General features: G+C 37.6%; 1 protein-coding gene across 2 annotated transcripts in view; it reads left to right on the top strand.

The window, feature by feature from the left end:
• Positions 1-289: 289 nt before the first annotated feature.
• The window catches only part of SPOCK3 (SPARC (osteonectin), cwcv and kazal like domains proteoglycan 3), a 212,383-nt gene continuing 186,781 nt past the window's right edge, over positions 290-25,891 (top strand). For both annotated transcript variants that reach the window (XM_037377278.1, XM_037377287.1), the window contains exons 1-2: positions 290-385; positions 541-714. In XM_037377278.1, the coding sequence (XP_037233175.1) occupies positions 541-714 (174 nt within the window). In that variant the 5' untranslated portion in view covers positions 290-385. The remainder of the gene's footprint in view (positions 386-540; positions 715-25,891) is intronic.

Genomic DNA, 25,891 nt, shown 5'->3' on the forward strand with positions numbered 1-25,891 from the left:
TCCACCCCCACCTGGAGGTGCCGGCGGCACGGCGCGGCTCTGGCGGGGCTACGAGGGGCGCGACGAGGGCGGCCCGTGCGACCGGTCCCGCTGCCGTGGCGGCGGCGGAGATGGAGGGTCGAGGCCGAGGCCAAGCACCGCCCGGCGGGGCTCACCTCGGGACAGGGCGCTCCGGCGGAGGTCGCGGCTCGCGCCGCCCGCCCGCGGGCCGTTAGCCTCGGCGCAGCGTCGCCGCCGGCAGCGCGCGGAGCGGCACGGGGGCGGGGCGGGGCGGGGCGAAGGGCGGGCGGAGCGCGCGGCGCGGAGCGGCCGGCTGCAGACGGCGGCGCGTGCGGGGAGGGAGCGGCCCGCGGCCAGGAGCGGGGTTGGGGGGCTTGCAGCAAAGGTGAGGGGCTGGGCAGCCTCCCTTTTCCCTGACCCCCGTGCCCCTTGCCCGAGGGGCCCGCTGCAGGCGGTTGTCCCGGGCCCCTGTCGGCAGCCCCCGGCTGGGGTTCGGCGCTGCTGTGGGTGACCCCCTTCTCCGTCTCTTCTCTCGCCCAGATGCTCAAGGTAGCAGCCTTCGTGTGCGTGTGCGCGGCAGCCTGGTGCAGCCCGGCGCTGGCGGCGGCGGCTGGGGGCAGGCCGGACAGCGGCAATTTTATGGACGATAAACAATGGCTCACGACCATCTCCCAGTACGACAAGGAGGTCGGGCAGTGGAACAAATTCCGAGACGTAAGTTCAACCTTTCCACGCCGCCGGCCGGCAGCCGCGCCCGGCCCGCTCCCGTGGCGGCTGGCGGGTTGGTGCCGCTCGCGGAGGGCACCCTTGCGGGCAGCCGGTGCTGGAGTGCAGCCTCAGCTTCCCGCCCCCCCCCGCCCCTTCTCCCTGAATTTTAATTCGTATTTTAATTCCCGGCGGCGCCTCGCCGGGAGGAGGGAGGTCTCACCGGGCAGCTCCTGGTGCGCTGCCGCCGCTGAGCGGCGGGGACCGACCGGCTCGCACCCCTAGTGCCCAGCGAGCCGGGCCGCGGGAGCCGCTTCCCGCCCTGCGGGTCGCCAGCCGTTACGAGGGGGCGGTTGGCGGAGGGGGAGTTGCGGTTGTCCTCCTCACCCCCCGCCCCGCCCTGGCTCCCCGCCCTGCAGCGGGAGCGGCGGTGGCTGCGGGAAGGGCTGCGGTGGGGGCGCGCCGCGGCCGCTGGGCTCCCCTCCCCGCCGGAGCGGGGCGAGGCGGGCCCGGGGCGGGGGGCAGGGGGCTCGGCCGGCGCCGCTGTGCAAGCGCCGCCCGGGGCAGGGCCCTTGCCACCTGGGAGCGTGCGCCGGGCGAGGCCGCCCGCTCTCACCTTGCCGATGTCGGAGGTGCGGGGAGGGCGGGCTGGGGGGCGAGGGGGCGGCGGGCACGGCCCGGGGGCGGCGGGAGACAGGGGGGCTGTGGGCACGGCCCGGGGGCGGCGGGGGACAGGGAGGCAGCGGGCACGGCCCGGGGGCGGAGGGGGCCAGTCCGCCCAGCGAGGCGGCGAGTTGTGCCGGCGGTGCGGCCGGGCTGCCGCGCACCGGGTGCGTGAGCGCCAGCGCCGGTCTGACCCGAATCTCGTCAGTTACGAAACCTGCTGCTGTGAGGTGGCTCTCGTGCTCCGGAGTGCCGTGCTTTTGCACTTGGTTTGTGCTCTGTCGCAAGTTGAGTGAAACCCAATCGATTTAAAAAAGTCTTTCACATTTTATTCAACGAAAAGCATTTTCCTTGCCATTGCAATGTGTTGCATTTTTTAGTGTTGCTTTTAAAAATCGGAGTTCTAAGCATGCGAAACAATTTTCTATTTAGCTTTATTATATTGCTTACTGGATTTCTTTGATTTGGTGTAAAGCATTTATTTGGTTTGGAACTTCCAAGTCAACAGGTTTCTTGTGCTGCAGCTTGCTAGAGACCATGGTTTGCTATGGCAAACTGAAGTAAAAATCTCCAGTGTTTTGAGAGCCGTAGTGTACCTGTGATGCATGTATTTTCTAACTTCATGTATATGTTGTTTGTTGAATGCAGACTTGGCTATTTATGTTAAGCAACTAGGAAAGAAGAGCTGCAGTTAGAGTTGCAGAGGAACTTATTTCCCCCTTAGTTTCTATTAAACAGCATAATTTAAGTGTTTGAGAACATTCAGATTAGTATGCGGATGTTTTTATTTGCTTTGAATATCTTAAAAATCTATGTTCATGTAAAAAAAAAAAACCCAACTTTGTTTGAGGTACTGTACTTTGGGACCTGTGATTCTGAAAAAAAATAAATACACAGCACTGTATAAATGTTTTAGGATGAAAGGGTGCAGCTAGAAAACTCCAAAATAAGTACATCAGTTATGTTTTATAATTGGGCAAAGTCATATATGTAAGGACTACCCTGCAAGGCTGAAGAAGCTAAGTGCTCTCTAATGCCTGTCTCCTGGGTGTCCGCTGACATATACTGTAATGTTGGATATTAGCCAGATAATTTATTCTGTGACAAGTAGGTGTCCCCAAGGGTTTTAAGAGTGACTGCTTTGAGGAAGTACTGCATACTGATTTTTCCGAGGCAATTTATAAATATGATGGCTTATTTTTACACTGTTTAAGTTTTATAAAGCTGGTACCTCAGTGAGGAATGTGCTCGTATTTCTTGTGCAAAAAGCTTATATCCTATGGATTGGTACTTGATATGGAATATTTATGGATGGTCCTAATACTTTAGAAGGCACTCCTTTTAAAGTGTGAATGGTTTTCAGTAATTCATAAGATATAATTGTAAAAAAATAAAAATTATGAGTTAATCTACCTGCACAAGAATGCATTAGGAGATAAATATAACAAGGTGAATAAGTTTTGTTAACATCCTACAGTTTTATATAACGAGTAAATTTACTTGTATGACTGTAATTTGTTGGTTTTGAAATTGTGATTAGCAGTTTAATTAATTATTTAAACGTTGCCTGCTGTTAAGGAACAGCACAACTGCATTTTAAACATATGTATGGGTAAGTTGTCTTGTGGAGCTAAAATCAAAATAAAGGTATGCAAGACCTGTGTTTGTAACTTAATTCTCTGGTCAGAGAGTAGCATACTTTTTGCAGGCTTTAAATACCCTACAGATGTAAGGGTGAGATGGAATTCTGGTGTGAAAAGAAGTATTTAAAGGCTTAACTTAAGACTTAACTGACAGGACTGATTAATGTGCAAGATAATGACCCTGACTTCTGCCTCATTGGCTGTTTCTTAAGAGTTTTAGATCACAGAGAGGAAGAAGGTAGTCAGTCATTCAGAAAGGGAACCCTTACAAAACCTAATAAACCAGGATACGATATTTTATTAAAAAAAACAACCTGAAACAAACCTACACCCCCCCCCCCCCCCCAAAATCTAACTGGCTTAATGTCCTCTAAATTGTCAAATTCGTCAGTAAAGACTGTTATCAATGTGATAGTATTAGCTAAGATCTTTTCAGTACTTTGTACATGCAAAAATGTAACTGACTCCTCAGTTCTTTTGGAAGATCTTCATCGTTCTGACAAATCTGTTGAAAATAATGAAAAATACCTAGGCAAGAACTGTGCCTTAAAGTGGAACAGTGGGAAGCTAGGTGCTCTGTTAGAGACTATCCTCTCCCATCTTTTCCTTGTGTAAAAATTGAAAATGGGCTGTTCTTAAATAGGAGACTTCCCATCTTAAAGATGAGGGTGTGGGGGGAAGTGTATTCTTCATATGTCAATTACCAACTCTGTCAACTTGTATGTGTGAATCAAACATTCTGGGTTACCTACATGGATATGTTTACTTTTTGCCTGTAGTAGCTGGGGAGGAAGGGTTTTCAAGCCAGTCTTAGTGCTGCTGCAGTCCAGTTGCTGGGTAGCTGCAGCTCTTACGTCTGTCACTAAAATAAGTCTCAGGGTTGATGTGTGTGTTAAGGTTTTTCAAGCTGCTTGGTTAGCCTGCTTCAGCAGCCAGTGGTGTCACGCTCCTGGGATGTCCTAGCCCATGAGTACATATCCTTTATTTATTTCATGCTTGGGAACCGAGGTTCTTTAGTAGATACTAAATTAGGGGAATCTTCTTCATTCATATTTTATTATATTTATAGTGTTTTGTGCTAATGGTCTTGTCTACAATGGCTGCACCAGACATTTGATGAAGATCTATAAATAAACTGGAGCTTGTCTGAAATGAAGGTTATTCTTTTAAAAAAATTGGATAACAGCATTACATTTATACTTTCCTACTTAGAATATCCTAGATCTTATGTATCAAACCTGCATTCCTCATAATGCTGTAAATATGTGGAGAAAAAAAGAAAGGGAATAATTCTTTATTCTCTTTATGACTTGTTTTCAAATAATGATATTGGTTTTAATCCTAGAATGGAACATAATGGCTTTGTTATTTATAATCACTTTGCCTTTTTATGTGGTCTTTACAGCCAGTTGTACAAAATTTCACAAAACTGTCTGTTGTATTGTTATCTGAAAACCTTTCAGAAACTTAAGTTTTATTTTGTAAAATTCCATGAAGCAGCATTCTTTGGAGTAACTCATTTTAGTTATTGACGTTTGCAAATTGTGTCCTGTCCATTTGTGTTCATTAAAAGGACACTATAATAAATGTATTTTATATGGTAAATTTTACTTGCTGCTTGAGGAGAGTTATTTATGACTGAACTTGCTTGTTCGTGACTTTTACTTGTTCTTTTCAAAGAATTCTTAATTTAAGCAATTCCTGAGCAAACTTAAGATGCATCAGGAACTTTGTAGTGGAAAATACTTGCAGTACTATATAAATAAACTCTGCACGATTCAACTATGGCATAGCATTGTTATGAAATGATATGGTCAGTTGATCAGTGTCAACAGTTGCATCATATCACAGTGTTACCATCATCCTACCATATTAATAAAGTTGTCAAAGGTAAACAAGGTAGAACAAAAATCAAGCAAAGATCTTAAAACCTATCAGCTGTGAAGGGGGAGTTTGCACTGGTAATACCACTTTTTGCTGTGCTTCACTACGAAGTGTTTTCCCATTGACCATAAAGCGTACTGCTTTCTAAAACATTTGGCAAGTTTGGGCCGCTTATGTTGGCCTCCCAAATGAGTCTTTTGGAGATACTTGAAGAATGTGTGTTTTCAACATTAGTGAAATCTAAATCTCTGTGTTTGGAAAGGAGATGAATCAAATACTAGGTCTCCATACCAATTTAATATTTGCCAATATTAGTAATTCTCTTGTCTGTTTGGAGGTTTAAGGCTTCTCAAAAACAAGCACCTCCCTGCACCGCTGCTAAACTCTCCACCAACTGTACACCTGGTGTTTCTTTACTGTTGTGAGCAGAACACCTCTGTCCAGCTGTATATCTACACAACTGCATCTCTGTACAACTAAGAGGAAGCCAAAGGCTGTTTTAAAAAGGATTAGTCATCACAAGTTTTTTGCACTTTATTGTGTCGTCACCATGTAAATATTTGGAAAGTTATTGTGTTTCCAGAATCAAGTGCTGATAACCTTATTTGAGGAGGAGAAGGACTTCTGTTCAACAATTTTTTTGCACTGGGCTAGAATCCCTTCTAGGTTATGGAAGATCGTGAATGTACTTGAGAGGAGGTCAGTATTTAGGATTGAATAGTACAGCACTCGTCAGTCTTTTTGCACTAATGTGAACTCATCAGCTGTGAAAATAGGTCCGGTAGGCTTATTTGCCCAGTACCTCTTATGGTTCAGGGTAAATAAACCATATCTCTTTTCTTATTAGTGGCTAGGGCAGCTCTTTTACTGCATACATGATGTTGTGATAGAAAGTTATAATTACAGTATCAGGAAAAAAAAGAAATTACAGAACAGGAAGTATGAACTTCATCATTACGTTGTCCTAGGCCTAAGTTAAAGCAAGAATTTGCTAATAAGTTAAAGTTATTTTTTCAGTTAGGGCATTGAATTTGTTTTCCACATGCCAGTTTGTTACTTGAAGCTTGTTACTGGCTAGTCTAAAGTGGTACCAGTCTTTCAGTCTTTCTCTCTCCTTTTTTTTTTTTTTTTAATAATTACTTATTTTGTATGATCTTAGTTTTATTAATATGGTGAAGGAAGAAAAATTTTGAAAGCTAGGAGATCTGGCAGAAAGTATGAGTATTTTGTACCTACACCTATAGTTAATGCTTTTGAAATGAAAATAATAAATACTTAACCACTGTCTTTTGAACTGTGAAATGCAGGAAAATGTTTGGAATTTGAGTTGATTTTAATTAAGGAAATTTAAGCAGTTGTTTGTTCAGCACTTCTAGACTGAACATGGCAAATTATAATGGGAAGGTGTAATGGAAAGCTTAAGTTTTAATTTCTCTATTGTAGAAAAAGGCTTCTGTTTTTTGAATGTATGCTTCTAGTTTGTTCTGAAGTATGGATTCCTTTTTTCTTTCACCTGATTACTTTTCCTCTGGTCTGTTTTTGTTGCTTGTTTCTAGTGACTAGTATTTTTTTTTGTCTGTAAAGGCGGAGTCTACTAATCTCAAACTATTGTTAACATTGAACTCTTAACTGTCTCTTGGAAGGCATTAGCTTGGAAGCTCTATATAGCTAATGTTTAGGATTTAAGTAGACTGTAATGTGCTTTTCCTTAGATTGCCCTCGTAATCTAAAGTAAAGCTGATAACATTGTTTCATCTTATCTTTATCTCCTTTCTCTGAAGAATAATCTTTATTTGCGGTACGTTGTTTAATGGATATGGATACCCAGTCTTCTCTTGTCTTACCATTAAATCTTATTGGGATTGACTCTAGCCATCTGTGCTTATTATAGTGTAGTATAAATAGCTTTGTAATGCACTAGTAGATGGTAGCAGGAACAGAAAATGCAATAGGCTGTCAGGTTTATACAATCAGAAGGGAAAGGTCTAGAGGAGGGGGAATATTCTGAAAGGAAGCTGAATGTAGAAAACGATGGAATATGAGCATATTACAATACCTGTGTTTCTAGACTAACACCATCAATTCTTTCTTTTCACCTCCTCCAGCTCTGTTACTTCATAATCATTGAAGCATTTGAAGTAACTAGATACAGAAAGGAGAAATAATAGCTTGGCTTCATATGTTTGCAAGTGTTGGCCAGTTTTCAAGTGTAAGTCTTCCCTTTAAATAGGTACTTAAGTTTAAATAGTTGTTTCTGTGTTTTCCCATGTCATGTCATGTTCCCTTGCCCCATCCCAACATATGCTGAACAAAATAAAACCTTTCAACAGGTGGTTATTTTTTTGGTACCTAGGTTTAGAGTGTCTCTGAAGTTTTCAAACGTAGGGAAAGTTTTATTATAATCAAGGTATTTCTATCTTTTTTCCTATCAGTACAGGAGAAGTACCTGTTAGTAAAACGGCTTCAGTTTTGCTGTGTGAATATTTTTCTAATGTAGACCTTCTTAAAAGTTGTGACAATGTGTATTTCTCTTAATTTGACATATTTGAGTATATTAGTAACCACAGATGAACGGCTTATTTTTCTGCATCAGGTGGTAAGTCTTTGGCTGTGCTCAGTGCTGAAAATCTGCCTTGTTTGCCTTAGAAACAAATATGGAGGCAATGGTAGTAAATGCTATATTGTATTAAAAATTCATGTAACTTTCATATTTTTGAAGTTTAATTTCTGAAAGAGAGAAGCTTGTGGCTAGTAGTACTAGCGTTCAAAGCTTCACTGGGCATTCTTACCTAATGTGAATGATCTGTAGTTATTTGTTAGATTCCTCCCCCCCGACCCCCCAATGATTTGTCACTTTTGCTTTCCTATGTCATCTCATTTCACACTGAGAGATTACAGTAGTGAAGATTACTGTTGGAATTAATGATTTGCTGAAGAAAGGTGGTGCAGTTTAAGGTAGCAACCTTGGACAGGACACAAGGAGTACTGGTATGAAATGATAACCCATGACAAAGTTAATGAGGATGTGATTTCACTGCTCTGTTACTATCTTCACAAGTGGCTGCTTTAAGAGAACACAGTAAGAGAATAGGTTTAAAAGATGTAAATCATCCAGACTTCTTAGTATTTTGCCACTTCCAGAGAGTATTATCTTAATATTTTGTTATTAAAGACTAACCAGTGCTTGACATCTTTCTGCAGAGAATTCATGTGAACTAGTTTTTTATTTTCTGAAGTGATATGTAATCCTCAAAGGAGATTGTCAGTTCGCAGCTTGTTCGGCATCTCTAAAAAAGTCTGCAAGTCATCAAATAATTTCATGTAGTGCATTTACACTAGGGCCTGCATACAGCTGAAAACAAACTCCTTTGACATTTTTGAGCTTGCATCGATGATGAAACTCATTCCAGTTATGTGCAGCATAGCAATGAGAAGTACAGAACTTACTCCTCAATACAGGCTTCTGAGTATGGAAAAAGCTGTTAAAATGCAGATCGATTTATTAAAACAATGGGAAGTTATTAATATTAAGACTGTGGCATATATATATAATGATGTATGTATCTGTAAGGATTTGATGGTGGTTGTAATGGGAACTGAAACATCACTTTAGTAGAAGACCCCCAAAATGATTTTTTTAAGCAGAATCAGTTGTTGATACGTAAAGCAGCAATACCAGGAAGCCATTGCATAAAGTGCCCTCCTAGCCTTTTGCAGAAGAAAAAGTTAACCAGTTTGGTCAGATTTAGTAAGCCCGTGTGAAACTGACAACTCTTTGTGTTCATAACGTTTAGAGCCAAAATAGACCACTGGATTTGGTAATATGCTTACCTGTATATAGCGGCTCATTAACTTTCATCCTGACAGATTTTATTAAACCCAAAAGTTCTAGTTGGGCAAAAGCATTTTTGGGAGGCTGTACTGTGTGCTACTGGCACAGATTAAGATAAATATTTGATCTCTAAAGGCCTGCAGTGTGAGGGAATTAACTGCAGTACTCCTGGATGATCTAGGCAGTAAATCTGTGGTGTTTTGCAGAAGAATAAGGAAGAATACCATTTAAGTTCATACTAATCTATGAGTGTTTCATTCTTTGGCCCAAATATGACAGTAACTAGGATTGGTGCTTGATTAATCTTCTGATACTAATTTGCTGTTTAAAAGGAATTCTATTCTGACACCTTCATAACTTTTTCTTGTGTGTATTGTTAGTAATTGTGGTCAATTACTTTTACACAAAATATCACAAATTATGTTGGAATACAAGCCAGTTCAAATCCTAAGAAAGGTGGAGAAATAGCTTCCGAATTTCCATTAAGATATTCACAGAGATACATATTTGATGTCTTAATCTGGAGTGTAAATGTTTAAATGTACCGAGGATTGGGTAGGCAGTCTTGTTTCCAACACCCAGGAATGAAAAGCATGAACCTACTGAGTTCTTAATGTTCATAAATTCCAAAGCCGGGAAAGGGCTATCAGGTTGCGCAGTGTACTGCAAATAATGTGCAATATTTCTTACATGAACTGGATTAAAGCACACTAAGTGCATATCTTATTGTTCTAAATATCAATAAAGATAACATTTCTTTCCTAAACTGTTAAGCTGTATAATTTTTCATCCCTGTGAATAGTTTATTTTAAAGTTGCATGTATCTAACTGTAATTAGGAATTCTTGGTAGGCAGTTACAAGGTCCTGTTTTGGTGAACTCTGGTACTTGGGGCATGAATGCACAGAATTTCTTTACACTAATAAAGAAAATACTCAGTTATGTTAGGAAAACAGGCAGTTGGTTCCACCTGCGATGTGATATTCACGGTCTCCTTAAAAGAAAATATCCTCTCAAAGAATGCAGGGATGTATGGCCAGAACTGCATTGGAGTTACTCTAAGGACACCTTAACGAAGTAAGGTGTAACAGGATGATGAATCATGGGATTTTGCTCTTGAGATCTGCCTGTGTAGTCTCATAAAGACGGAGGAGGGAGCATATGCAGAAGTAGAGTTAACTATGTAGTTTTGTACTGTAGTTTAATATAAACGTATAAAACCTCAAAGCATTTAAGTGTTCTTCACTGGGACTGAATGTGTATTTATAAACTGGATTCTACACAGCCTTAATCTCCAGGAACCTCTGTTGCCTGGTTTTGACAAAAGCTACCATAGCTTTCTGGCTTTGCTTACTTCTTACATATGTTGAATTTTTTCCCCAGAAGGTTTTAAAATACTAATGTTATGGAGTATTTGATGTTCAGCATATTGAAAAGTCGAGCTCTTGTGTGTTTTATAATAAATATACATGCATCTCGCATGCCTGTGTGAGCGCATGCACACGCGTGCACAGACTAACTGGTATCTCAGATCAATAACAGTTTATAAGAGCTTTTATTCCGTCTATCCCTCATTCCAGGGAACAAAATACCTCACAGAATATTAGAAGTATTTCATAGGTCCAACTTCATCATGTCTGCAGATCTTACCTTAACCACCAGATTTTGATATCCCATTGATTGTAGATTGTTTTTGGATATATATACTGAGTGACATGGTTTTAACAACGTTTGTGATGTGCAGAATAAAAGAATTCTGGATTCATGTCTCAAATACACTAGGTAGTTGTTGACAACAGTTTCATTTTATTGGCTGGAAGAAATACCTGATTTTTTACATGCATTTAGGTATCACATAAGAACAAGACAGGTATTGCTACAAAGGTCTGGAGAATTTTAAGAACATATGTAGAACTCCAGTTTTCTCAAGTAAGGTAGAAGATATCAAAAATATTTTAATAAAATTCATGAAATTATTCTGTGAAGTGAAACTGAGGTTAGAATCTAACAGTGCTTATCTGATTGTAAAATGTGATGGTGTCTTACACTCCATTTAAAAAAAAAAAAAAGTCTTGTCAAACTGATTTCGCTTTAGTTCAGAGTAAGGGAATCTTTAGATTTTTTTTTTACGAAGAGTTGGACTGTGTCTCTGCAGCTCAGTTTGAGTGTAGTTGGATTATTTAAAAGCATGAATGTCAAGAAACTTTTTTCTTAAAATGTTGGAAGTTGCTGTCAAACATTATTAATAAGCTGAACTTTTCATTATTAATACATATCTGTATATATCTCTTTTTTTCACAGATATTTCTGCTTTAAAAACTTTATTCCAATGCAGATAAAGATATAGTAATTTGCATGTTTAATTCCCATATACACAGATTCTACTTTTGCTTGGTTTTGTCAGAAAGAAAATTGTTTACTGGATAAATGGATAAATGTACTAGTTGAAGCAAAAATTCCTATAGCTGTAAAATTATAAACATTATTTGTACATCTGATTAAAAATATATCAATGTTCAGCATTTACTTACACCACATTAAAACAAAATTAAGCTTGAAATTCAAGTAGATGTATTTTCAGATTTCACAACTGAATTTTTCAGTTGTTTTACTTAAGTAGCTTTAGCCAAACAGCTTGCTCATTAGAGCAAAAAACCTGCCAAGAGTAATCAAGCATAGGGATGAAACAAAAGACATTGTGATTTACCATTTTATGCTTGGTGTTTATCAAGAAAAGTGCCTGACTGAAGGAAAAAGAAGGAAAAAATTAAAAAAAATCTGCTGAATTAATTGCCATGATAAAATTTGAAAAAACTCAGTGATGTGTAGCCAACTAACCCTGTAATGCCTGAATTGTTATAGGTATTCTTTCAAATATTGTGTTTTTAAGGAGTTTTGCTCGAAGTGAAGCGCTTCTGCTGAAGGTTTGGTTCCCCCTCCACCCCCCTTGTCAAACCCTTATTGTGGGTTTCAACTGGGATAATGTTGTATCAGACTGGTTCTCAATCCAGTTTGTGTGGAGTCTTTCCTTGTCTGAGTTCACTGAGAGTATAATATGCTCACCGATTTTGTGAGAGGTGAAGTAAATCTTTAATTATGTCAGTCTGCTTATTTATAATCATTACTTGAACGTTAAGTCTACAAAACAGACTTCTGAATATGTTTTTCATCTTTGAAAAATGGAAAGAAAGCAAACTTGAACTGGAGAACAAACTAAGTCATTGATGCAATGGTAACTTCTTTTCATTAGAAAATCCTATCAAGTGTTCTAAAATAGAATACATATCAAGATGGTTGTGCAGTTTTGTTTTTTTATTTTATTTTTTCTTTATTATGTATAAGGGGATTCTTAATTCATTGTTACTTCTTGGAGCACAATGGAGACATGGTTTCTTTATTTCTTTTAAGCTACTGGATTTGATTGGAGATTTTATTTCTCATTCTAAATGAATTATTTTCCTGAGTAACTTGTTACTTGTTTTTTATTCTGCTCCCTCTGCTGCCCTCCCCCCTTGTGAGGTGAGGGTAGAAAACAATCTTTCAGTTTCACTGACCTGAATCAAAATATTTCATTTTGGTTAATTCATCTGAGAGGATTTCTGTTTGTGCATTTATCGTCTGTGTCTGATTAATTTGCTGCATTGCTTCATGGAGTTGTAGGTGGGTGCCTCTGTGCTGCCTTACATGCCAGGCTTCTACGATGAATTGCATATTGTATGATGCACTCTGCTTTCCCCTCCAGCTGAATCCCATGTTGCACTGTGCAAAACAGTGCAGAGATTCAATTAAATGGGAGGGTGGCAATTATTAAGTAGAAAGAAAGAAAATCAGACAAGCATGAAAAAGCTGTACAGTGCATACAAGACAATATTACTGAAGCAAGATTTTCATCGTTTATCAGAAAGGGCATTTATATACATAATAATACTATTAAAACCTAAAACTGAGTAACCTATTTTGTGAGACTTGTTAAAACATTTGCTTCATGCCATAGTTCTGTGGGAAATAAGAGTTTATGGTAAAGCTGATCGTTAGGATGGAGTTACCTAGTATTTGTTTCTTTTATCTGAAACAGGATTTTATTCCCCCCTCCCCTCCATCTGATGAGCAGATTGATCATCTAGTGTAGTAATTAGATGTCCAAAGTAAGGCACAAATCTGTAGGCAATGCTTTGTCTTGATTTTACAAGTATATGGTGTTTCTTTTTGTGTCAGAAATCTCACATGAGCAACTGCAGTGTACTAACAAACCAGGCATCTAGTGCAAATAAAAATCTGCTTTAAGTAAGATATATCATAGTAAAATTCATGGTAACTTTTTGAAGTGTGTAGTTTATTCTCAGTTCTTATTATGGTATATCCTGCTTACTACACTTGTCTTAAGAGTTCTGAAGTTCTGTTACACCTGTCTCAGTTTTTTCTTAGGAGGTTACTGGGTCACTTGACGTTTCCAATATTTGTATTTTTCCTCATCTTTATTCAGAAATCTGTTAAACTATTAATTACATCCCTCCTCTGCCTAGGCAACACAGAGATTGCATTGTATATGTTCAAATGTTTTCTTTAAACGCAAACATTTTACATGCCTTTTCTTTTATGAACTTCACCAGAAGAAACAAAATGAAAATCATATTGCTGTTAATGTCAACTATAGGGTTTTGCAGCATTTACATTCTTTGTGTGGAGGTTTCTTTGATACTGGTCATGCTGATAAACATTCTTGTCTATCTGACCTGTAGACCAGGTTGAAGTCTCCGGTCATTCCCATAAACATTTTGATGGCAGTGTCCTTGCTCAGAAACTCCAGACAAGAACCAGTAATTTTATGATGTCTTTACACCAGTTGAAATTATTTTTATGTATTTGGTATGAAGGAGCTGGAAAACAAGGGGTGAAGAAATAACCTCTTTCTCTTTCAGCCTGGATCTAGATATTTAAGATCTATTCTGTATTAATCAGTTAAATATATGAAACTACAAACTCTGAAACTGAAGGCCTACAGCACCAACTGTTGAACACTTTGGGTGTGGTTTTAGTAGATATGTAACTCCCTGCCCTCTTTGAACACAGGTTAATAGAAAGCTGCTTAGATAAGAAGTTCTATTTCTGATATAACACAACTATATTAATGTGACAAAACGTGAGTATCAATTCATACCAGAATTCCAGATCTTATCATCACTTACCCCATGAATTTTGAAGAATTTTTTATTGTCTGCTTGAGATTTAAACTTTGAGTGAGAGTTCAGGAGTTGGAGTGTTTTTGTCCTTTCTGACAGTAGACTGAATCTGTAAGTCTTCCTTGTTGCCTACTGTGAGGTTAAGTTTCTTAAAGAAGGATTTGAATGAATGGTGTGCTTGCTTAAGTTAATTACTTATAACAAAAATAGGTTTTATTTATGTGTGTTTTCTGTGGAATTTGATTAGGGATTAGATTAACACTTTCTGCTTCTCAAAACAGTTACTGTTGAATGTTTCTGCCTTTCACTTAGGAGTTACAATGTGCCTAACTTCTATTACAGACCAAAGCAATTTGGCAGGGAAAACATCCTGAAGGTAGTGTGGCTTGTTCACTGGGAAAAAGGTTTAATAAACGATCTAGTTATATGCAATTAAGAGGTTGTTAAAGGCTTCACTCCAATGGCATGGAATTAGTTAAGGACCTGATACTGTAATTTAGCTGTGCATTGCTGTTTTTTTGGCTTGAGCCCTTAGGAACAAGTAGTTGCGATGACTAGTTCGTGATGACTGGCTGGTATCTCTGCTGCCAAGTAGATTTCTGGGACGGGAGAATCTTGAAATCTTCAAATACTCTGTATTAGGTTTCTGAGAAAAGTTAGAGGAAAATATGTGAAATCTTAGGGAGCAACAGGATATTGTAAGCATTTCATTTGTTAAATATATAGAATTATCCCACCCTAGTAACCTTTGCTTTAAAATTTAAAATAGGTAACACAGATAGGAAAGAATTATTCCATGTTGTCCTCTGATTTACTGTTTCTCTCCTAGTCCATATTCAGTTTGTTGTTTCCTCTCCCTTTCTTACACATAGCAATTAAATTGGTACTCGGGGGAAAAAGCTTAAGAATACTTTAGAGGGTTCTTAAAAATCATGGTTTTATGATGACATGAAAAGACAGAGTATTGTTTCATGATTTCTTGTTGTGACAACGGAACAGCAAAATTTGTGAGAATGTACTTATCCAAAGGCACCTGGGTACTCAGAGTTCTTATCCATTGGTGTCTAGTTACCCTAGCGAGATGACTTGCTATATGTACTTATATGGAGAAGTGGAATTTATCTGATTCTTTTATCTATATTCTAGTTTATTTCTAGGAGTCTGTCTTTACTGCACTAGAAAAATAACTTGCTTGTTTCCTATAAATTCTTAGGAATGTGACAAAAACAAGACTGAGTGCCAAGTCTTAGTTTTCACGATGATCATTAATGTTTGAAAACACAAGTTTATTGCACCCTTAACTATGAGTGGTGAGATGGTCTGATAGACTGTTCTGTTAATACAGCATTTAAACATAAAGATTCATTTTTAGTCCAGTGCCATTGATCAATATGACTGACATCAATCTTAGAGGGGTTCTGATGCTGGGTTTCTAAGTTAAACTGAACTGACTGCTTAGTTACTTGCTGCTGGGATTGTAGTTATTTCGATATGATAAATTTGAATTTCTCATGGCCTGAGTGCTCTGTGCTCTCTTATCCAGGAAAGGGTTTAGGCCTGTGGTGTAATGTAGGCCTGAGGAGTAGGCTTACTTTGAAATCACATGCTACGTTTTGATTAAGTGAGACTGCTAGTTTGTGTTAAGATCACTCCTGTCTGGGCAGTTTCTTTTTCTGCTGTTCATGCCAATAGTTTTTTTTTAATTGATATAATTGTTGAGTTTGCTTTTGGTATAGATAATGCTGTTGTTGTTGGGCCCCATAAAGTTTTTTAATAAAATGACCTTAGTTTAAAATACATGACATTTCCAGGGAAAAAAGTTTTGGGCACTGTCTACCAGTGGGAAAGTTGTATGAGAATTTGTGACTCACTGTATATCTTACTGGAGAAACACATGCCACAGTGTTATTAGGAGCTTTGTTCCTTTGCTGAACACTTTCTTGTAAGACCTCGATTGTGAAATCTGAAATTGAAAGCAAGGGTGACGGTAATACTGCAGAGGCTACCAGGGATGAAACTTTTGGTTTTCCTGCTGCTAATTTGAGGTTTTTGTTGCTTTTCCCTAAGTTTAGAAGGTATTTTTTCCTTACAAAGGCTCTTCTATTATGTCTTTTACTAACTACCAAAAATGAATTTTGGTGCCACTACCATTTAAAGTAAGGTATATAAAGTTTTGAAACTTTTTTCTATGTTGACTAAAGTCCCATGTTTAAAAAATCAGATAAAAAGTGTACCTCTTGATTTGGCTAATAATTATTAGACCTCTCTGGACCATGTAATGACTTAATTTATTAAGTTCAGAAAGAAGTAATGTGGAGAGTGAAATAATCTATGCCTTACATTCCTTTAAATATTAAAATTGGAGGAATTTGGTTGGATTATTCGTATTTTGTTTGATAAATTTCTTAGAGTAAAACAGAAATCTCTCTCTGCTAAGTTTAGAGCAGAAAGAAAACAAAAGTTGCAGGCTGTGGTGGTCAAACAAGCTGTGCCATTTTATTTTGGTGGGAGAAAAGATGGATATGTTGCTCTGCTCTACCGGTGTAATTAATGCTACTATTATGATGTGATCTACATGATTTTTGAATCCACTTTTCTGAGACCAGCTTCTTTTTCCTATCATTTATAAGAAATGTTTGCATTTTTTCTTTTGACATTAACAGATGTTTCTCTTGGAAAACCAACAAATTTTATCCATGTTAGTTGCATGGGAAATTAGATGTTTAATTTAATGGAACCAACACCAGTGTTCAGAATTAAGTTTTTTATTCTGATCCTGAGACGACTTATGTTTTTATGTACTACCTGGAGTTTGTGTGTCTGTGTGTAGTATTTTTTGCTGTATAAAACAATCTCGGCACAAGATTACTTTTGCCACTTCAGAAAGTAAAATTGTACTGCTTTGGAAAGATTAATTGTAGCACCAGTTTCTTTGACAGCCCAGTTCATGTTTTAACACAAAAAAAGGAAATACTATAAACTATCAAACCACTTGAAATGTAGTGACTGAATTTTTGGGTTATTTTATTAGATAATGGTAATATAGCCGCTTTTGTGGACCAGTGAAACTTGCAAACTTACTCTAAATTAATTTTCTCATTGCTATGCAATATAAGAATCCAAATCAGAGAATTGGTGGAAGGATCTGCTGTGCCAGGAGCAAATAATACTGGTGGCAGTTAATATCAGATCAAGTGTGTAGAAACCTGTAGATGAATGTCAAGATAATTATTTGCAGGTATGACTATCCTGAGTAAACACTGTTCTTCTCAGTATTTTAAACTTTATTAAAGAGTTTAAAGAAGCCCAAAGTCTTTTCAGTAGTTCACATAATTGAGACAGCTTTGAAATTTTGGTGTTTAGCAGTAAAGCTTAAAGGAAGAATATGTTACAATTTAAGATGTCACTCTGTCTGTGTAACTTCAGCTATGTATCCCATCTTTTTAGTGTACTTTTCTGTGCCTGAAAATTCTGTGACGTTACCTTTAATGTCTGGACACATCCCACCCACCCCTGCCAATGACCTACTGCTTCTAAAGTTAAACACTTCTGTAATACACAATTTGGCAGTTAGTTTATTTTGCACCCTGCCTTGCAAGACATAGATTTTAGAAGCTTGCCTTATTTGTATACCTGCTTGTTCTTCTGTAAATGTGTATTTGTTGTAGATCTTTCAAAATAACTTACTGAAGAATAAGCAATGACTAATCAAGTCCAGCAGCGATCAATGGCATGACCTCAATAGTTTTTATCCTGAGGGAGCACTTATATGAAGTATAATGTAAATACTATGAATTGTGGGCCAGGTTTCCTTTACAACCAAATCCCACAGTTTTTGTGCTTTCATTACAGCTAGAGCTGCTACTCTGAAGACACTGTTCTGAACTACATTTGTATGTTTTTTGACTTTCCAGGGAGAGTTTTGTGTTGCTAAAAAATTGTTTCAGGTTCTGTAGGACTATTGATGAATCAGCAGAGGGTGAAGTAACTTTAAATTGAAGATGTCTAGAAAGCACTTGGTTTTTAGATGGAAATAACTTCATGCAGTGGGATTTTTGTATAGTTTTTATTACAAAAAAACAATTTGGGCTTTTTTTGTGTGAAATCGGTTATTTTCATCAGATCTGATGACTTCCACTGAAATGTTTGAAAGTGTAAACACTCAATATGTTATCATTAATACTTTTTTTTGATGAAACAAAGTGACATTTATTTGAGAGACTTGGTATAGAAAGCTGCATGCTCAAAGACTTGTAGTATAAAGTGTTACACAACACCATCTAGAAAAAAATAATGACAAGATGTCCTGCTTTTATGTGAAAGCTTCTCATGGGTTGTGGTAAATTCAAGGTAGACCTCTGACCTAGGAATGAAAGTTATGTACACTATCAGACTATTGAAAAAATGCTGTAAAATGCATGATGAGAACTCTTGAATGAAAACTATATGTGTGGTGATATATTGCTCTTTACAGTGCAGTGGTATTATGCACTCCCAAACCTTACAGATTTTTAGCAATGCTAAAATTTATTTGTAGTCTATGCGTTTCTGGGCTTGTTTCTGTCAGTATGTATACTTCTTTCACTGCCCCCTGTATCACTGATGTAGTGTGGAATGCACACAACATGATACTGCAGTGTGGTTTCACAACAGGAATTATATTTCTTAATGGATTTTGGTGATTGACTATAGGTAGAGGTATATGTAGTTCTTACAGGTGTATTTAAAAAGACCTGCAACACCCAAACAACAAAATAACTGAAAAAGAAACAACTTACTGCATATAATTCAATTTTGTGGTTATTGAGTTAGTATTAATGAATTTGGTTGTCTGGTGAATAGTTTTAGCATACATATTCTAATTGAAGGGACAAAGTACCCTTAATATTTGCTTTCTGTTTTTAAGGAGTAATTTCATGTGCTTTACGTTTTTGTATACTTCCCCATTTGTTCTTATTGCTTTATTACCGCATTTATCATATTGTTGCATTTTGTGATTACTTTCATGTTGCTTTATTAGGTAACTAATGGAACAAAGGAAGCTGAGAGGTTCTCTAGGGTAAACAACAAAATAAATATGTTGATAAATGTACAACCTAAGTACTAGAAGGATCTTCTCACTGATGTCAAAAAATATAGCAACTGTATGGTATTTTCTTAATAACTGGATTTTACAGTCAGTATTATGTGTGTTAGATTTATTTAGGAGCAAGAAGCAGGGCAAATATGTGGCTGTTTGCAGCAGTAACAGGTTTTTTTTGTGTGCATAATATGTACATGGTAGATTTTTTTGTCATAGAAGTCCTTTATTAACTATAGGACTGACACATTAATATTCTTATATTTTTATACTGCAAGAAAAAACCTGCAGATGAGACCAGATGTTCATTTTACTTTATCTTTAATACTAATTACAGAGCTAAGCTTGAGTAAAGGATGTTCTAGGTACTTTTTACTGGATGCCTTGCCATATATGGTTTGGCATAATTAAGTGTGTATGAAAATTAAAAGGTTTTTTTTTATTATTTGTCATAATTTTACTTTATAAAGACTCTTGCAAAAATACAGACTTGTCAAATTTGTCCTGTGTACAATTAAACCTTTGGCCTCATACAAAAGCTTTTCATTTAAGTTCGTAAGGTTAGGAAATCTTAAATCAGTTTGTGATAAATAGACAGTATGTCATCTGTGCCATCTCAAATCTAGTGGTACAGAGAAAAGTTTGGAATTATGTTTCTCCCCAAATTAAAATGGAAGATCTTACTACAATTCTTTGTCATTTGCTCAAAAAAGTATTTGTCGCCGGAGCATCAATCACTCCTGTGATTGATATTAATTTCTATTGAGAATTTTTTCTATCAGTGATGGAAATGTCTTTGAGTTTTATTTTGAAGAGTGATACAAGCTACTGATTCAGGTAATACTTTGCTGAAGTCACAAATAATCTGCTGAATTGAGTCCTAATTACAAAATTGGTATTGACAACCAATATTATATGGACATTAGTGTTAGAATAAGTAGGGATGGAGAGCAAACTACAATGCTTTAGCTGTTCCTTCTCATATCTCCCTGTAGAGAGACTTAAGATGCATCTACATGGCAAAATGTTCTCGAGAGATGTGTAATGAGTGAGGATAGTGAAGTAATAATATGGAAATACTATAGCTCTAGTAATGCAGGGCATTAAGCAAGCAAATTTATCTTGTTTCTGAGCAAAGCCTACAAAAAGCAATATATGCTCATGCTTTTTATTGATTTAGGTATTTGAATTCTGTGTACAAAGGTGGCTTGGATATATCTGTGTCGTACCTTGAACAAAATGTATGGTTTTACAACCAAGTACTTCAGTGGGTTTGTATGCAGTAGCTTAATATATAAAATTCATTTTCACTAACTCCAGTTGCAAAGTTATTGCAGTATGGTTGGATGGCTTGTGTGTGCACATCAGTTAGTTAATTGAGCTTATTTTTGAACAACAGCCACTGAAAAAAATTACATATCGTGGGTAGCAGGGTGTGTATTACTGTTGCTTTCTGGAACAAAAAAAATGTCAGTGGCAGTGCTGTAAAAGTAGATTGCTGATGTGCAGTGATTTGGAGGCAACTGAAAATCACTGCTTTTATCAAAAAGGTTCTAAAAATAATAGCTTCTGAATTGTTAAACCTGAAACTTAAAAAAATATTTTAGTTGTTGGTGTGCCTAATTTCTTGAATTGGTAAATAAATTTCAATTCACATGAAGAAGACAAAATACTATTTTTCTAAAAAAGAATTGTTGACACATTTAAGAAAATTTTGCTTTCTCTTTCAGTAATAGTTCAGAGCTGTCCAAATGCTTACGAGTACCAGAGAAAGACCCCATGAAGATCAGTGGCTCTTTTTACAAATGCTATTAGTAAATCAGCTCCACTGCTATAGCATTTCTGACGTTTCAGCTGAGACTCAATTCAGAACCCTCAAGGTTTAGAAGTGACTATTTTTTCATTTTCAGAGTGCATACTTTCTTTGATTCCTTTTGTTATAGCAACTGCAGTAGGTATGAGAGGAAGAGAGAGCCCTTAATCTACAGGGGAAGCTCTTTAGGCATTTTTTCAGTCATGGTTAACCTTAGCTCTTAACTAAAGGAGTAAGAGCAAAGAGAAAGAGTAAATTGAGAGAGGAAAATATAGTATGCACACTGAAAATTCTAGAATAGAAGGGAGAGGTGGGTTTTTCCCTTGTCTTTCTGACTGATTGAAAAGAGGAGAAAATGTCAAACAGGGAGTGAAAGCATTGTTTGAGGTGTTTGTATCCTTTGCTATGTATGCACATAATTCAGTGATTTGCCTGTTTAGCAGCAAAATGAGAGAAGCCTTTTCCTGTTGGTGTGTTCCTTCAAGGTTCTCAAAAATAAACTAGCCTCTGGGAAATAAAGATACGTGTTCAAGTAACTTCTAGAGATGTAATTTAATTTACTTTAGGCTATTGCATCTTCCCTTTTCCTGTAAAGACAGATTAGGAGCTTGACCCCAAAGTACTGAAAGATTGCACTCATGTAGGAAAACACGTGATTGATCTTGGATATTGTTGTCACCATTCCATGACAGCTTTATGATTATGAGAGTATTGAAGACTTTTAAGTGTGTTTCTAATAGTCTTGACAGAATTGATATTAGGAGTTACTAGTTAATATTACAGTAACCTTTCTACTTTGTTAACTATGTTCCTGTACATTAGACCCTGGTTTCTGTTTTTCATTGTGAGACTATCTGGAAATGGAGGAATTAGTAAGACATTTATCCTTTAAGCCTTTCAGCTTTGATTAGTGTGACAGTTGGGAGAGGGAGAAATTTTTCAAAAGTTTCCATTTCCTGAAAGGTCATCCCTCTTTCACATAATTTGAGTTGTAATTAAAAGCAAGAGTTGGTTGAAAGGGGAGTGAGCTTAATGGATACTACACTTGATTAAAAGGGCAAATCTGCTATCAGTACAAATTCTGCTTCCCAAGTGCCTGGGTTTCCTTCTCAAGAGTTCTTTCTCCCTTTTTACCCCTGTATGAGCCTTTTAAACCTTACGTAAGTTTCTTTTTCCCTCCATCCCAATCATTAAGAATACAGCCCAGGCACGGGTAAATTGACGTGATCATCAGAGGAATGAAAAGCCTTCAAGCTCTGTAGATGACCATGCCGGGTTTGCTGACTTGCTGTTACCATCTCTGCCTTAGATCAAAAGGTCTGGTGTGTGCAACGGCTGTGCTCTCTACTGGTGCACCACTAATCCCAGTATCCTGGTGTGGTAACTGCACATTGTGGCAGCCACAAACAGTAAATACTTGACTTGCTTTTGCTGTACCAATACATGGAATTCACTAGGGAATGATTTCACCAATACTGCTGTCTTTCCCACTTTTGTATTTCTTTCCTGTTCTTCCATCTCTTGCGTGCTGTGTGTTTTCTTGTCATTTTCTTGATCACGTATGGCAACAGTCAGTTGGCAGAAATACGTCGTGTATTAAATTTTACACTGCTGAATAATTCTCATTAGAATTGCTCGGGATCAGTTCCACTGTAGATAGTTACTGTACTACTAGTGTTTGTTGCCATTCTTTGTAGTTACGAACATAGTCTTCATGGAGGAATTTTGCTTTAATCCAAATGCCAAGTAACTCAAAACTTCATTGCATTTCTCTGTGCTAGGAGGGAAAAAGTGTCCTGTGATAAGGCAAGAGGGTATTTTAATTTTTATTTCAGAACTGTTTTAGTAGTAGAAATATAAATGAAGAAAAAAAGCTGGTATTTTCTGCAACCCATCATATCTCCTTCTAAGCTCAAATTTTGTCATAATTTTTATCTTTGCCAGTAGATAAAAATTCTTAGAACGTGAAAAAACTAAAAGAACCAGGTCATAAAAAGTTATAAGAAGAATGCTGTTTCTCAAGGGTGTCAGGATCCCATGCTGTTCCTCACAGCTAGATACATCTGTGAACCTGAAAATTGGGTAGCTAGTAGTGGAAAAACTTCAAGGAGAGACCTGATTTATATAGTTCATATATCTTCATGTATTCATTTTTCTGTTAAAAATCTTACTGGGCAAGAAATAAACTTAGAATATGACTTCCATGGCTTGTATTGGACTAGTGGGGCTGTTTAGTGCCAGGACACTTAACATGGTTCCTTAAACAATCAGAGGTTTTTCCCCTTATTTCCCTTACCTAATTTCTGTCATGACATTTTTGCTATTTTTCTTCAAGTCTTCCAAATTATGAAGGTTGTTTTCACCAAGACTTGAGGCTAGACATGTAAGTTGTCTTTCCTTAGGTGCAGCAGAGAAAGTAAATTAGATATTGCCATATTATGAGTGGAAATATTGATTCCTTTTGCTGAGAAAAATGGTATCAGCATTAAAAATACTTCAAAAGTTTTGTTTCAGGGGAAAAATAACAAATGTAAATGATCTGGTTTTGCTAACTTGCAGAAAGCTAATTCTAATGGAGGTTGAATTAACTGTTACAGTAATGTATTGCTTTTTGTTTGGAGTGGGGTTAATGTTATGGTCTAGAACTACTGTGTAGATTTGGAACGCTTCAGTGTTGCATCTGGAAGAGAAAAAAAGTTTCAAGGAAAAGGTTCCATCCCCGAAACAGGTGCATTTGGAAAAGTTCAGATATCTTTGGGTAAATTTTGCAAAACAAAGAAAACTTTATTTCCTTATCCTAGGTAAGCAATACTGGATTATTGTATCTTGTGTTAATCGGGGTTTCCTTGCTTAACTGCGTACCTGCTGGGGAGCGGAACGGCGGCGTTTGGAAGGTCGAGCTGGGATCCATTGGGCCGGACCACACCAGGTTGGCAGCTTGGTGTAAGCTCATTTTCTGTAGCCTTCCTCTGGAATAACTGGAGGCAGATGTCTGCTTTACAGGTTTTTGTTTTAATTATGTCTGATGCATCACTCTTGCAAAGTGGTCACCTCTTTCTGTCAGGAAGGTTAGTTATCCTAGGTGCTCTGTAGAGGTGAAACAGCTAGTATTGAACTGACTAATATTAGATATAGTTAATCTGTGTTAGACCAAGGCCGAAATTACAGGTGTTTTCTAAAAGTGGATAGAAAGGATTTTTTTTTCTTCTCTAAATGCAGTCTGTAATAAATAAAGTATAGAACCTGCATGCTAAGAGTTACTTTATACATAGACTATTTTGGTTTTTTTAGTGAAGCATTATACTGCTAAAAAAAATTTAAAATTTTAGCCCTCATCTCTATAGCTATTATGTAGTTAGTTGACCTTTCTCTAAAACCTGTTTGTTCCAAACATCTACTGAAACATAAAATTAATTATTTGGTTTCAACAGCCTTTCACTTCCAATCAGGTCTAAGGTTATTCCTTAAGAATAAGACAGATTTTCAGTTATTCCCTACAAAGTCTTTTCAGGATTTTTATTTCTTTTCCATCTTAATTTCAGTAAAATTGTTGATGAATAGGTGCCCTTTTATGAACAGTAGATACCCTTTTTTGACTACACCGATGTTAGAGAAGATACATTACATACTTTTAAATAATTATTTGTCAGCTATTTCAAAAAGTGGCTGATTTTCAGATTAGCTTGTTTAAATGTGAAATATTGCAGTATATTTTCTGTATGGTGCAGGGCTGATAAAGACCATGACCTAAAATTCTTGGGAATTTTTAGAGTACTTCAGTGCACTGTGGGCTGGACCTTGAAGACAAAGTGCTGATTAATGGACTCTGAGGATATGAATGTCTCATAACATGCTCTGCCCCACATGACAGTGGTAATGTACTTTCTACGGAGTAGGTGTAGGCATATGTATTTTGTCAAGAATTCTGTTTTTGCAGTACTGCTGCAGTCTGCAGAGCAGGTGTTGCTTTCTTCAGGGACATACAGGAAACATATTCTGACCTGTGGTATAGTTTGTTAAGGAAGTGTAGCTGTATAGCTGTGAATTGCTCTTCTGTCATGCAACTAACCACATCCATTTACTTTCAGTAGCTTCAGGGAGAACCTTCAGAAGCTGCTGATCTGAGTAACAAATTGAAGGATCAGCAGTAAATTCTGTAGAAAAAAGGGAAACAAAGCAGATTAGGTCAATGTTTAAAAAAAACAACTTCATAAATGAAGCAAAAATGACACCAATGTGAGGTAAAATAATGCAGATACATCCATGCATAGGAAAAGATGTTCAGCAAAAAAGGGGACAAATCTGAAAACAAGAAACGAAGCAAACAAAACAGCTTTGTGTGTACTAGATGTCATACTCTGGTTATCTAGGGATGCATATATAGTATTTATGAAGTTGCTACTGTACATACAAAGAAAAATTGTGAAACCTGGGAACTTTGCACTGCAACTGTTGATCTTTGAACCTGAAGTAAAAAAAGAGAATTGCACATTGTATTAAATTACCTATGCAGAGATAAAAGCTTGGGATTTTACCCTAAAATTCCCAAAACACTGAAAAAATGGATGTGATGACTTATGTTCAGCACGTTTCCTGAAATTAAACAGCTTTATTCTAAACTTTTTTTTTGTCCTACATAGCCTTTGCATAAGAAGCAATGAGTTCAAAGGAAAAATATTCTTAATGTAGGGTCTTAATTAAGGAACATTGTTTGAGAAGGGCTGAGGGCTAAAAAAGGATTTTGGTGGCTCATTAACACCTGAAACATACTGACTAAAGGCATTTTCCTTCAGCCAAAAGAGAAGAGGAAGCTCTGTCAACAGGTGTTTGCAAGTAGTTCTTTTAAAAACATTCACTGATTGAATTTGTTTTTCTAGCTAGCCAAAAAGTGTTTTATTATGGACTGTGAGAATTCTTGTCTCTGGGTTATAAAGTTAAATTGGTTTTGGGCAACAGGTTATAGTCAGGAAAACATTCTGGAAAGAAGACTTAAAAGTAGATTGTTTTATATGAACGGGCTATGTAAATTAAAAAAGTCATTTCAGTGTATTAGATGTAAGCTTTATTTAATGGTATAAAGTAAGCAAAGGAA

Source organism: Falco rusticolus, chromosome 1 (genome assembly GCF_015220075.1).
Source record: "Falco rusticolus isolate bFalRus1 chromosome 1, bFalRus1.pri, whole genome shotgun sequence".
In the NCBI taxonomy this organism is placed as follows: Eukaryota; Metazoa; Chordata; class Aves; order Falconiformes; family Falconidae; genus Falco; species Falco rusticolus.